Raw genomic sequence first — 14,761 nt, forward strand, 5'->3', positions numbered from 1 at the left:
TAGTGTCACTAATCTCTCCAGACCGACCCTTTCCCATGTTACTGCTTTTCTACTGACAAAACAATACCATCCGCCTCTTCTTATACAGGTGGCTCAGCCTCTCGTGAAATATAATGGTCAATTTCGCATTTCATAGAAGTGTCCGTATTCTTTTGATCAGATAGTGCAGAATTCTTAGAATGCGAATAAAGGTATTTTGCATTTTTCTTTTTTGGTGCTCCTCACCATATACACTGGCGGAAAAAGATTCCAGCACCATGAAGGAGTTGTGCGACATAAACGAAAGTTGGTAGGCGTGTTTCTACATCTGAGAGATGACGTCTGTACAAATTTCGCGTCAGTCGCATAAGAGTGGCGCTAGTGGCGCCACTATGAGATGCAAATCGTATTTGCCTTAAGAACGCTCTGTAACGGTCGTGAACTTTAGTTACCTCTGAGATTGGACACAGTGAGTTAATGATAGCCAAGAATGCCTTTAAGACGATAATGGCGCCCTTATCAGCAGCTCCCTGAATTTGAACGAGGTCGTTTAATAGGGCTACGAAAAGCTGGATGTTCCTTCTGCGATATTGGAGAATGACTTGGTTGTAATGTAGCCACTATACATGATTGCTGGTAGCAGTGGTCACGAGAATGTATAGTCGCAAGAAGACCGGGCTCCAGATGGCTACATGGAACAAACGAGAGGAAAGATTGTCGTGTTCGGTGTATGGCTGTGGCTCCTCGTACTGCATCTGCAGCAGCAATTTGAGTAGCAGTTGGCACAACAGTGACACAACGGACTGTTACAAATCGGTTACTTTAAGGACAGCTCCTAGCTAGATGCCTTGTAGCGTGCCTTTCACTAACTGCAAACCACCACCATTTGCGACTTCAGTGGTCTCAAGCGAGAGCTCATTGGAGGGAGAAGTGGAGATCTGTTGCGTTTTCTGATGAAAACCGGTTCCGCCTCGCTGCCAGTGACGGCCGTGTGTTGGATACAAGAAGGCCAGTCGAGCGCCTGTCTGACCTAGAGTTTTGGTCTGGGGTGTGATTTCGTGCGACAGCAGGAGTACTCTCGTGGTTATCCCACGCATCCTGACTGCAAATTGGTACGTCAGTCTGGTGATTCGACATATTGTGCTGCCATTCACGAACAGCACTCCAGGGGGCGTTTTCCATCAGGATAACGTTCGCCCACATATTGCTGTTGCACCCCAACAGAGTGTCCGCAGAGTGTCGACATGATGCCTTAGCCTGCTCGATCACCAGATCTGTCTCCAGTCTAGCACATATGGGACATCATCGGATGACAACTGTAGCGTCACCCACAAACAGCGTTAAACGTTCCTGTATTGACCGATCAAGTGCAACGGGCATGGAACTATATCCCACAAACTGACATTCGTACCTGTACAACACAATGCTTGAACGTTTGTATACTTGCATTCAACAGTCTGGCAGTTCAACCGGTTATTAATGAACCAGTATTTCACATTTGCAATGGCTTATTTCGTGCTTACATTAACGTCTGATCTTGCAGTGTTAATCACTTAAATACGAGGGTCACTCCAAAAGAAATGCACATTATTTTTTAAAAAATACAGTTTTCATTCTGCATGTGTGAAAGTTTTACGGTGTATAGATACATCCTTCCCACTTGTTTTCAAACTTAGTTCTTCAATCTGTTCCCTTGAGTGGCGCCGTCTTCAAGATGGGTGCTACACTTGACGTTCGTCAGAAGCAACGTGCTGTCATAGAATTCCTTTGCTGTGAAAACGAGACAGTTGGAAACATCCACAAGAGGTTGAGAAAGGCGTATGGAGATGCTGCTGTCGATTGCAGTGCAGTTAGTCGGTGGGCAAGCAGGTTACGTGATGAAAGCAGGCACGGCAATATTGAGGATTGTCCTCGCAGTGGCAGGCCTCGCACTGTACACACTCCAGACAATGTGCAGAGAGTTAACGAATTGGTGACTGCTGACAGACGCATCACAGTGAACGAATTGTCACGCTACGTTGTGATAGGGGAAGGAAGTGTTTGCAGAATACTGAAAGTGTTGGCGTTAAAAAAGGTTTATGCCAGGTGGGTTCCCAGGATGTCGTAGTGGCTCACAAAGAAACAAGAAACCGGTATGCATAGAACTTTTGGAACAGTACGAGAATGGTGGAGATGAATTTCTTGGAAGAATTGTGACAGGTGATGAAACATGGCTTCATCATGTTTCACCAGAGACGAAGAGGCTATCAATGGAGTGGCATCATGCAAATTCACCCAAGAAAAAAAATTCGAAACCACACCTTCTGCTGGAAAAGTCATGGCTACGGTGTTTTTCGATTCCATAGGACTCTTGCTTTTGGACATCATGCCAAGTGGAACCACCATAAATTCTGATGCATATGTGACGACACTGAAGAAACTTCAAGCTCGACTGAGTCGTGTTCGACCACAGCGGCAAAAGCAGGATGTTTTGCTGTTGCACGACAATACACGGCGACATGTCAGTCAAAAAACCATGGTAGCGATCACACAACTCGGATGGACAACACTGAAACAGCCGCCTTACAGCCCTGATCTGGCTCCATGTGACTATCATCTCTTTGGGAAACTGAAAGACTCTCTTCGTGGAACAAGGCTTGAAGATGATGACTCCCTTGTGCACACTGCCAAACAGTGGCTCCAACAGATTGGTCCAGAATTTTACCGCGCGGGTATACAGGTGCTGGTTCCAAGATGGTGTAAGGCAGTTGAGAGGGATGGAAATTATGTGGAGAAATGAAAATATTGTTCCTAAAGGATGTATCTACACACTGTAAAACTTTCAGACATGTAGAATAAAAAATGGATTTTTAAAAAAAAAATAGTGTGCATTTCTTTTGGAGTGACCCTCGTATGTTACCTAGGCAAATGCATTCCCAAAATTTCATTACTTTACATTAATTACTTTTTGGTGTTGCGATTTTTCCCCGTCAGTGTAATTTCGACGCTAATACACTCCTGGAAATGGAAAAAAGAACACATTGACACCGGTGTGTCAGACCCACCATACTTGCACCGGACACTGCGAGAGGGCTGTACAAGCAATGATCACACGCACGGCACAGCGGACACACCAGGAACCGCGGTGTTGGCCGTCGAATGGCGCTAGCTGCGCAGCATTTGTGCACCGCCGCCGTCAGTGTCATCCAGTTTGCCGTGGCATACGGAGCTCCATCGCAGTCTTTAACACTGGTAGCATGCCGCGACAGCGTGGACGTGAACCGTATGTGCAGTTGACGGACTTTGAGCGAGGGCGTATAGTGGGCATGCGGGAGGCCGGGTGGACGTACCGCCGAATTGCTCAACACGTGGGGCGTGAGGTCTCCACAGTACATCGATGTTGTCGCCAGTGGTCGGCGGAAGGTGCACGTGCCCGTCGACCTGGGACCGGACCGCAGCGACGCACGGATGCACGCCAAGACCGTAGGATCCTACGCAGTGCCGTAGGGGACCGCACCGCCACTTCCCAGCAAATTAGGGACACTGTTGCTCCTGGGGTATCGGCGAGGACCATTCGCAACCGTCTCCATGAAGCTGGGCTACGGTCCCGCACACCGTTAGGCCGTCTTCCGCTCACGGCCCAACATCTTGCAGCCCGCCTCCAGTGGTGTCGCGACAGGCGTGAATGGAGGGACGAATGGAGACATGTCGTCTTCAGCGATGAGAGTCGCTTCTGCCTTGGTGCCAATGATGGTCGTATGCGTGTTTGGCGCCGTGCAGGTGAGCGCCACAGTCAGGACTGCATACGACCGAGGCACACAGGGCCAACACCCGGCATCATGGTGTGGGGAGCGATCTCCTACACTGGCCGTACACCAGTGGTGATCGTCGAGGGGACACTGAATAGTGCACAGTACATCCAAACCGTCATCGAACCCATCGTTCTACCATTCCTAGACCGGCAAGGGAACTTGCTGTTCCAACAGGACAATGCGCGTCCGCATGTATCCCGTGCCACCCAACGTGCTCTAGAAGGTGTAAGTCAACTACCCTGGCCAGCAAGATCTCCGGATCTGTCCCCCATTGAGCATGTTTGGGACTGGATGAAGCGTCGTCTCACGCGGTCTGCACGTCCAGCACGAACGCTGGTCCAACTGAGGCGCCAGGTGGAAATGGCATGGCAAGCCGTTCCACAGGACTACATCCAGCATCTCTACGATCGTCTCCATGGGAGAATAGCAGCCTGCACTGCTGCGAAAGGTGGATATACACTGTACTAGTGCCGACATTGTGCATGCTCTGTTGCCTGTGTCTATGTGCCTGTGGTTCTGTCAGTGTGATCATGTGATGTATCTGACCCCAGGAATGTGTCAATAAAGTTTCCCCTTCCTGGGACAATGAATTCACGGTGTTCTTATTTCAATTTCCAGGAGTGTATTTGTGTTTTTATATCACGCTGTTATCTGGCTGTGTCGTCTGCTCAAGCAGAACAATTACTGCGCAGGTGGCGACGGGGGCCCGGGCAGTGTGATGTCGCGCATGCTGCAGCGAGCGCTGGAGTGGCTGATGCGCGTCATGGGCGTCGGTTTCGGAGGCCGTGGCGGCAGTGGCGGTGGCGGCGGAGGCGGTGGAGGCGGCGGCGCAGAGCCGGCCACGCTGCCTCCCAGGCCGGAAGACGCAGAGGAGTTAGACACTGCGGGTTCCAACGCCGCTGCAGACTGGGAGTGACATTGCTGGCAGCGCTAGACTCTTCTAACACCACCGCCTCATTTATCATCACATTAACCTTACTTTGTAGCTACTCTTGTGCCTCCTTTTCACTACGGGAACGAAGCAAGACCAATGTACATATACATTAGTAAGTAATAGTTGGAATTATCACCAATATGCGCAAAGGTAGTACAAATAAAGAAAAAATTAGGACTGGAAATTTCCTTCCGTTTGTTATTTTCAATATCTTTCGTTCAATTGTGTTCCTTCTCTAACGATTTTGGCCCAGCAAGATGACATAATGGTTAAGGTAGACAGCTGGAAGTTAAAACTGCAAAATCATGACAGTGGGAAACACCGAAAGTCAAATTTACGTGACATGCTTGGATGTGTGTGTCACGTTTGAGGAGCGTACAAATATACCGTCGTTTGACCTTCGTACAGACTCACGCATGTAGGACATGTTAATGGGCATCCATAGCGTAGAGAAACAACTGAAGGAGATGAAAACAAGTAAGTCCACAGGCATGGACAGAATCCCAATCCGGTTGGCGCAACAATACAGCATTGGCCGTTTACTTAGTTTGCATTTATCGCGAATCTCTTACTCACCGCAAAAGTCCCAAACGACTAGAAAAAAGGGCACGTGACTCCTATAAAAAAAAGGTAAAAGAACGACGCGCCAAATTAGGGATCAACATCCGTAACATCGGTTTGCAGCAGAATCCTTGAGCATGTCCTCAGTTCGAATGTAATAAATTTCCCTGAGACGGGGAAGTTTATGTCCAGAAATCAGCACGGATTTAAACACCATCGCTCGTACGAAACTCAGCTTGCCGTTTGCTCTCATGATAGCCTGCGAACCATGGATGAAGGACAATGGCAGATTCCATATTTCTAGATTTCCGAAAATCATTTGACACTGTGTCCCACTGCAGATTGTTAACGAAGAGACGGCCATATGGGATGGGTTCCCAGATATGAGAGTGGCTCGGAGTCTTCTTAAGTAACAGTACGCTGTCCTCGACAGCGAGTGTTCATCAGAGACAAGGGTGACGTCAGGAGTGCCCCAAGGATGATGGGCGGGCAGGGTGGACAGGAATCTGCGGTTGTTTGCTGATAATGCTGTGGTGTACGGGAAGGTGTCGAAGCTGAGTGACTGTAGGAAGATACACTATGTGACCAAAAGTATCCGGACGCCTGGCTGAAAATGACTTACAAGTTCGTGGCGCCCTCCATCGCTAATGCTGGAATTCAATATGGTGTTGGCAGACCCTTAGCCTCGATGACAGCTTCCACTCTCGCAGGCACACCTTCAGTCAGGTGCTAGATGGTTTCTTGGGGAATGGAAGCCCATTCTTCCCGGAGTGATGCACAGAGGAGAGGAATCGATGCCGTTCGGTGAGGCACGAAGTCGGCGTTCCAAAACATCTCAAAGGTGTTCTATAGGGTTCAGGTCAGGACTCTGTGCAGGGATGTCATTGTCGTGTAACCACTCTGCCACAGGCCGTGCATTATGAACAGGTGCTCTATCATGTTGAAAGATGCTTTCGCCATCCCCGAATTGCTCTTCAACGAGTGGAAGGAAGAAGGTGCTTAAAACATCAATCTTGGCCTGTACTGTGATAGTGCCACGCAGAACAACGAGGGGTGAAAGCCCCCTCCATGAAAAACACGACCACACCATAACACCACCGCCTCCGAATTTTACTGTTGGCACTATACACGCTGGTAGATGACGTTCACCGGGCATTCACCATACCCACATCCTGTCATCGGATCGCCACATTGTGTACCGTGATTCGTCATTCCACACAACGTCTTTCCACTCTTCAATTGTTTAATGTTTACGTTCCTTACACCAAGCAAGGCGTCGTTTGGCATTTACCGGCGCGATGTGTGGTTTATGAGCAGCCGCTCGACCATGACATCCATGTTTTCTCACCTCCCGCCTAACTGTCAATAGTACTTGCAGTGGATCCTGATGCAGTCTGGAATTCCTGAGTGATGGTCTGGATAGATTTCTGCCTATTACACATTACGACCCTCTTCAACTGTCAGTCAACAAACGAGGTCGGCCTGTACGCTTTTGTGCTGTACGTGTCTTTCACGTTTGCACTTCACTGCCACATCGGAAACAGTGGACCTAAGTCCGTGAGTTCCGCGGAGCGCCCAATTCTACTTTCTCACGATGTCTAATGACTACTGAGGTCTCTGATATGGAGTACCTGGCCGTAGGCAGCAGCACAATGCATCTAATATGAAAAACGTATGTTTTTGGAGGTGTCCGGATACTTTTGATAGTGTACAAGATGACTTAGACAAAATTTCTAGTTGATGTGATGAATGGCACAGAGCTCTAAATGTAGAAAATGTAAGTTAACGCTGATGAGCAGGAAAAACATTAGTAGTGTACTACTTGACACAGTGACGTCGATTAAACATCCAAGGCCGGCCGGGGTGGCCGAGCGGTTGTAGGCGCTACAGTCTGGAACCGCGCGACCTCTACGGTTCTTGAGTAGTTCTAAGTTCTAGGGGGCTGATGACCTCAGAAGTTAAGTTCCATAGTGCTCAGAGCCATTTGAACCATTTTTGAAACATCTAAGAAAAAAAATGGTTCAAATGGCCCTGAGCACTATGGGACTCAACTGCTGTGGTCATAAGTCCCCTAGAACTTAGAACTACTTAAACCTAACTAACCTAAGGACATCACACACATCCATGCCCGAAGCAAGATTCGAACCTGCGACCGTAGCAGTCGTACGGTTCCAGACTGTAGAAACATCTAAGAGTATCGTTGCAAACCGATGTAAAACGGAACGGGAACGTGTGGACTGTGGTAGGGAAAGCGAACGGTCGTCTTCGGTTTATTGGGAGAATTTTAAGAAAGTGTGGTTCATTTGTACAAGAGACCACATATAGAACACTAATTCGACCCATTCTTGAGTAGTGTTCCAGTATTTGGGATCCCCAGCAGGTTAGATTAACGGAATTTAGAGGCATGCTGCTAGATCTGATACCGTTAGTTCGATCAACATGCAAGTATTACGGAGATCCTTCGGGAACTTATATGGGAATCCCTGGAAAGAAGACGACATTGTTTTCGAGGAACACTTTTGAGAAAATTCAGAGAACCGGAATTCGGAGATGACTGCAGAACGATTCTATTGTGACCTATGAACACTTCGTGTAAGGATCATGAAGATAAGATAAGAGAAATTAGGGTTTGTACAAAGGCATACAGATAGTCCTTTTTCCTTCGCTCTGCTAGCGAGTGGAACGGGAACTGAAATGATTAGCACTGGTACAGGATGCCCTCCGCCACGCACCATAAGGTGACTTGCGGAGTTTGTATGTTGATGTCGATGTAACGAGCATTTCAGCCCAACCACACAAACAAGTAGGAGTAACGTCATCAGAATTCTATCAATGAAGAAAGATTAAAATGTGTGTTACTTATTCACAAATCATTTTGAATGTTGTTTGTTTGTGAGAAGGTCGTGTTATGCTTCATGCAAGAAGGAGAAACGAAAACCAGCACGTGTCAGAATGCGACAGCGGCGGGCTCGAGGCCAATGTAGACTGTTGTTCATCTTTCTGCGATATTGGTGCTCGCGTTGTTCCGAATCCGACGGAATCGATGAGTTCAGGAGGGCAACAGTCAAGGCTATGCCGAATTCAGCTGGTCCCATACGAATATTGCCTGAGAGGACAAACAAATTGTTCTCTCGACTGTGTAGGGTTTTACAGCCATGGCCAGTATATTGAGTCAAGTAATGGGCTTGTTTGCAAGAAGACGTCCACGCGGTCATCTTTTTTCATTTTTTTTCGGTATAGGTAGAAGCTGAAACAATGATTAAGTTGTACCGCAGCTGGAACTTCTATTAGGATCTCCAGTTTGCAAGGCACATATGCTAGCTTCTATACCAAAGCATCATTGTGGCTACCACAGATGCACGAACTAGCCTAATGCAAAGCCCAGTTTGCAGATGTGGTAGCATATCTGCCTAGTAGATAGGAGATTTGGGTTAAAGTCCCAGCCATAGCACAAATTTTAATTAATTATTTCAGCTTCCATTCTTATCGAAGATAAAGTTGAGACTCTTATGTCTGCAGGAAAATGTAATCCCATCACATCAATGTTATTTTCATGTCATTTATTTCATATTTAGAGACCTATCTCCTAGTCGATTAAAACAGGTCGTACATTTTACAGTGTATTTTCACATGAAAATACTGTTCATTATTCCAAGCAAAAATTGTTTCCAGCAATAAAAATGGGAGTAATAATATGAGGTACAAAGCAAAATAAAATAAAATTAAGTTCACGGAAACGAAGGACGTCAAATAAGAATGATAGCAAATTTGTTGAAACTGAGATTCCCTCCATTAAAAGTTCCAGGGAGAGGGGAATACCTCGGACAGAAAGACACCAAGCCATGCGCCTACTGCTGGTTCTTGTTAGTACTACGCTACGTGCCCCTAGCTAGTGTACAGGTGGTCCCATACGAGAGAACAGACATACTGTAGAGGTATTACGTGACTCTGGGTGCAGTAACCTGTTATCATTCATGTACTACTTAATTTGGTCAAGGTAGTTGTCATCATAATCGTCCTTACTGTCACTTGGGTCAATTTCTCCATCTTTCTCTGAGGTGTCTGTCACATTGATTATGTATTGTGTGCTAGGTCTCATATCAGGTTTACTTTGTCTTTCTTTTGCATACTGAAGGCGCAGGACACTTGAGATGGAGCCTGCCATATTGCCAGTTTCTTTCGACATCAGTACTGTACAAGTCCTCATATGTGTGCTCTGTTCGTCTGACCTGTGTGAGAAGTGTGCCAGTGTGCTCTGTGGAACCTCTCTCCCCACAAGTACATTATTCCCTTTCACTGAGATACATTCGTTGTAAGGGCCATGTCCTGTTAGGAAGTGAACCATGCCTCTTCTTGGGTCGGTATGTCTCATTCATAATCGTTCCCTGATGCTGAGGAATAAGAATAGTACGCCGACGTCTTGGAGCTTGACGGACTGTCAACGCGACGATCATCGTTGCGGCTTTCCGTGGTCAGCCCAATAACAACACTGTAGACAGAAGTGGCATCACATCATATTTTCAGACGATTGTCGTTTCTGCCCATATCGTTACGATGGACATAGCCGTGTGTGGGGGCTGCAAAGAGAGCGATGCATTCGTCCTTGTCATACTGACCCATAACCTGATGCCATCGTATGTGTGCTCTATTCGTCTGGCCTGTGTGAGACGTGTGCCAGTGTGCACAACCGGTATTTCGGACAGCAGCCGTTACATTTCCTGTGCCCTGTCTTCGAAGTCTCTGTGCTGTTTTCTTTCAACAAGATAACACAACACCGCCTGCAGCCTGTGCCGTCCTGACCCACCGCTATATAGCGTGTGTTCGGCTGAGCTCTAAACAAGACGTTCTCCTGATCTCTCATGCATTTGAGACATGTAGCCATGGGTTGCCCTGAGGCTGGTACGCCACCACTTCCCAGTTACTGCGATTGATTCCCTGTACTTTTGTAAGGGCTTAGATTGCACAGCCAAATCGTTTTTGGCGGACAAAATCGGTTGTGAGATATGCTATCGCATAGTAAACGTCAAAATGATGTCACATATCCAAGAAATAGATCAATAAATCTATCCACATAACCATCTTTTTCTTTATTATAGTGTCATTCTCTCATTTGTCTGGACGAAGGTTAGTTAGCAGTAGTACATTTGCCACTCCTCGATCAAGAGTGTTTATAAAAATTAAAAAAATAGCAGAATGACAAAATATATAGCTGTTTTTAAAATTATTTTTAATGTGGGTTATACATATGTTTGTTGTCAGGTAAAACAATAAATATTGATCATAGTTTTTATAAGAAGTTAGAATAACTGCACTGCATTATGTTACAAATCCTCCAGCAGAAGATGATACGAGTATGATGGTGAAATAGTGTTGAGTGGATGTGGGTGGTAATAGAATTGGGTACTGGAGTATTGGTATGTTTGGTGTGGCAGAATAGGTGGCAGGAAACATCGTATTTGTTGTAGGGATGACTAGAATGGAAGTCAGTAAGCTGGCAGCAGGAGTTAGGGTAGAGGTATTAATGACTTAACGTAAAACTGAAAAAAGGGAAGAATCAACTTGGGGCTCATCGTCAATTGCAGAATTGTCGGTGAGATAGGATACAGAGTGATTAGCTTATCAAGCTGTGATTATTCTACAGAAGCGAGGCAGTTAGCAGAAGCGTTTTTTATTATGAGAAAACGAAAAAATTTCCAGTAACCAGAGCACAAATTAATTACTTATGAACCTTGCCTACGGAAATTAATTATGTAAAGTTGCTGTCAGGAAGGCCCAGACACATTTAAGATAGCTGAGTAAGCTAAGTATGGCAGCGCCTCCCGTAGCTAGCCAGACGATTACAAAAGGAATACCAGAATTCGACAAAGAATGAGACGATTCAAATGACACATTCAGACTGCTAAACTATCGAGAGCTGCAATTACATTTTTTGGATAAAAAACAGTGTTTCTTGCTTAACAGTGTCTCTTACTTAACAGACGGAAAAAGTGAAGACACTTTGAAGACGTAAGTCACATGCTTCGCGTTTACGGTGCTCTAATTCCCCTCTCCCCCGCCCGACCACAACTTTGTGTGTCTAACGTCTCGTAAAAGTCATTAGGCCCGGTATATTGGTTCAAATGGTTCTGAGCACTATGCGACTTAACTTCTGAGGTCATCAGTCGCCTAGAACTTACAACTAATTAAACCTAACTAACCTAAGGACATCACACACATCCATGCCAGAGGCAGGATTCGAACCTGCGACCGTAGCGGTCGCTCCGTTCCAGACTGTAGCGACTAGAATCGCACGGCCACTCCGGCCGGCAGGCCCGGTATATTAGCACAGTTTGAAGAAAGGAATTGGCGATTATTGACTTTTTTAAAAGGACTATCCAACCACTTTCCTGGATTATGTCAAGGGAAATCTAAATGGAAACAGCTGAATGGGTATACAAACCCCAGTCCTTTGACATTGTAAGTAGGCTGTTAAGGTTTTTATGCTGGTAACGCCACGTAGCGCTTTATATGAAAATCACTGGCTGTGCTGTGTGCAGTCTGTGGCTGGTTTGCATTGTTGGAATTCGCCATTGTAGTGTTGGGCAGTTGGCTGTTAACAGCGCGTAGCGTTGCGCAGTTGGAGGTGAGCCGCCAGCAGTGGTGGATGTGGGGAGAGAAATGGCGGAGTTTTCAGAGCGGATGATCTGGACGTGTGTCCATCAGAGACAGTAAATTTGTAAGACTGGATGCCATGAACTGCTATATATATTATGACTTTTGAACACTATTAAGGTAAATACATTGTTTGTTCTCTATCAAAATCTTTCATTTGCTAACTATGCCTATCAGTAGTTAGTTCCTTCCGTAGTTAGAATCTTTTATTTAGCTGGCAGTAGTGGCGCTCGCTGTATTGCAGAGGTTCGAGTAACGAAGATTTTTGTGAAATAAGTGATTTATGAAAAGTATAGGTTATTGTTAGTCAGGGCCATTCTTTTGTAGGGATTTTTCAAAGTCAGATTGCGTTGCGCTAAAAATATTGTGTGTCAGTTTGGTGTTGATCAAAATAGGTGAAGAGCGAAATGTCTGAGTACGTTCAGTTCTGCTCAGCTGTTTGAAAATCAAATAACATAAGGGGTTTATCAGCACAGTAATCCATTAATTTTTCTAAGGGACTTTTCATAATATGTTCTTGGCTAGAAATTCATCAAATCCCCTATCACATAGTATGTTTCGTTTAAAAGCAGTTATTCATAGTAAATAATACGACAAGCATTAATACGTCAGCTATTCTTAAAATATTATCTGTGGTCTTCATAGCAACGTTATGAGGAACACTTGGTGAAAACCTAAAACCTACATACTACAGTTGTGAATTTATGTGGATGAACCACAACGTTTCTATTGTGCTAAAGGCAGTATTGGGTGGATTGAAAAGATGTCACTTAATTAACATGTATTAATTCGTGTTAATACTATCGGCCGAAACAAGTAAAGAAGATAGAAATAAAAACACATAACTTTTGTGAATAATGTACCGGCTTACAGAAGTTGATAATTATATACAAGGTTGTCAGATAAAATTATCCCAAAGTGGGAAGTGTAGTGCGATACATACAAGATGTTAGTGATATAGGTGCAGATATTGTGATTATTGGTACAATATACACCAACTTCAATGTATAACTTGTTTTTTCTCTGTGTCTAACAGCCTTCCTTTCAGTATAGATTATCTTTTTGCCTCCCCGCATCCACACATTATCTGACTAGCTGACCAGAGGAAAATAAACGTTAATGGCTCACTTGGGCCACTCTTACGTGGAAGTACTAACCAACCCAAGAACATGCTACTCGTAAGAGCTATAATTATTGTATGCAAATACAGTAATGATGTAATGTTGTTCAATACACTGCCCAAAGTCATCACTAGAAATTTCTGTACTTATACATCCAACACCCTGTAGGTGTTTAATTCTACTGCTATACTGGGCCAAATTTAGACAATTTAGCAAACAAAAAGTATAATTGAAAAATATAATAGAAAAGAAAAATAGAAGGAAAACACTAGCGAAAACTAGAATAAGGGAAACAGTTAATTTGAAGTGCGCAAAATAAAATGAATGGAACCGAAAAATAAAGGAATAAAATGGTAGACTGAAGCTGTATGGAAGACTGTTAACAACAAACGCAGTATTCTTCTACAACCTACAGGAAACCTTGATGTCGCATTGAAGAGCTGAGTAATGCAATTTGGCCATTAGAGAAAGAATCATAGTAAGGCTGTACGCAATGATTTTAAAATCTAATGTGTGTATCTACAGTAGCACCATCATTGCAAAAAATGATTGAGAGGAATAAAACTCTTTGAAGTGTCAATTTTAGCACTAACATCTTACCCTTCCACACTTCAACTTCCTCATACCAAATTAATTGTATAACCCATCAAAAGTTGTTACACACACGCGCACGTGCGCACGTGCGCACACACACATACACACACACACACACACACACACACACAAATCACATCCGAATGAAGTCCTCTGGTTTCCATTACCGATACATGTACAGTGATAACAACAAATTTAGACAATTTAGCAAAAAAAAAGGGAAACAGGAAAGAAAAATAGGAAGAAAACACTAGCGCAAAATAGAATGAGGGAACGCCTCTTTTGAAGTTGGTAAAACAAAATGAAAGGTACCGAAAAATAAGGGACTAAAATGGTAGACTACAACTATATGGAAAGGCGTACACCTACACATAGTTGCGCCGAAATGTAAAGGTAGCATGGCGCAGCACTCCACTCTTTCGCGGAAAAACGGTTTGGCTCGGTACTTCAAACGACCTGAAGCTTCATCGATCGGTTACTCATATCTGTTGCTATGTAAACTCTGTTATATCTCGGCTTACGGGACATCTGTTTCACAAACTGTAACAGATGTTATTTAATCACAGCAGCCGTTAGAGTTTAAGAGGATCCCAAATTTGTATTGACTACACTTCTGACCGAAGCTCGCTTCCTGTATCGGATGAATTAGTCTTCGTTGCCGATAACTAACTTTCCGCATTGTGTCTGTAGAACACATAGAATTTCAAGATAGCAACTGTAGAGGTCTTACAGGTTTCCTGGCGCTAAAATCTCAATAATATCGTGAAGCTAGATGTAGGATCGCATGTTCACGCATGTTGAAGATAAATGAAAAGTCAGCAGAGTATCTTAAATTCCAATCTGATGTAGAATGGCGAGAAGAGAGATAGTTTAGGATTGAACGCGATGCAGACGAACGAACTGGTTGAGTGCGAAAGCACATTATAAGTTCTCTTATAAGTAATGACCCCCCCATGAACCATGGACCTTGCCGTTGGTGGGGAGGCTTGCGTGCCTCAGCGATACAGATAGCCGTACCGTAGGTACAACCACAACGGAGGGGTATCTGTTGAGAGGCCAGACAAACGTGTGGTTCCTGAAGAGGGGCAGCAGCCTTTTCAGTAGCTGCAGGGGCAACAGTCTGGATGATT

General features: G+C 44.8%; 2 protein-coding genes across 2 annotated transcripts in view; one reads left to right on the plus strand and one right to left on the minus strand.

The window, feature by feature from the left end:
• The window catches only part of LOC126183851 (serine/arginine-rich splicing factor 1-like), an 86,607-nt gene extending 81,719 nt beyond the window's left edge, over positions 1–4,888 (plus strand). The window contains exon 4 of the mRNA XM_049926138.1: positions 4,463–4,888. Within this exon, the coding sequence (XP_049782095.1) occupies positions 4,463–4,686 (224 nt within the window). The 3' untranslated portion in view covers positions 4,687–4,888. The remainder of the gene's footprint in view (positions 1–4,462) is intronic.
• LOC126184265 (serine/arginine repetitive matrix protein 1-like) overlaps positions 1–14,761 on the minus strand; it is a 334,704-nt gene that overhangs the window by 181,046 nt on the left and 138,897 nt on the right. The window lies entirely within an intron of this gene.

This window comes from Schistocerca cancellata, chromosome 4 (assembly GCF_023864275.1).
Source record: "Schistocerca cancellata isolate TAMUIC-IGC-003103 chromosome 4, iqSchCanc2.1, whole genome shotgun sequence".
In the NCBI taxonomy this organism is placed as follows: domain Eukaryota; kingdom Metazoa; phylum Arthropoda; class Insecta; order Orthoptera; family Acrididae; genus Schistocerca; species Schistocerca cancellata.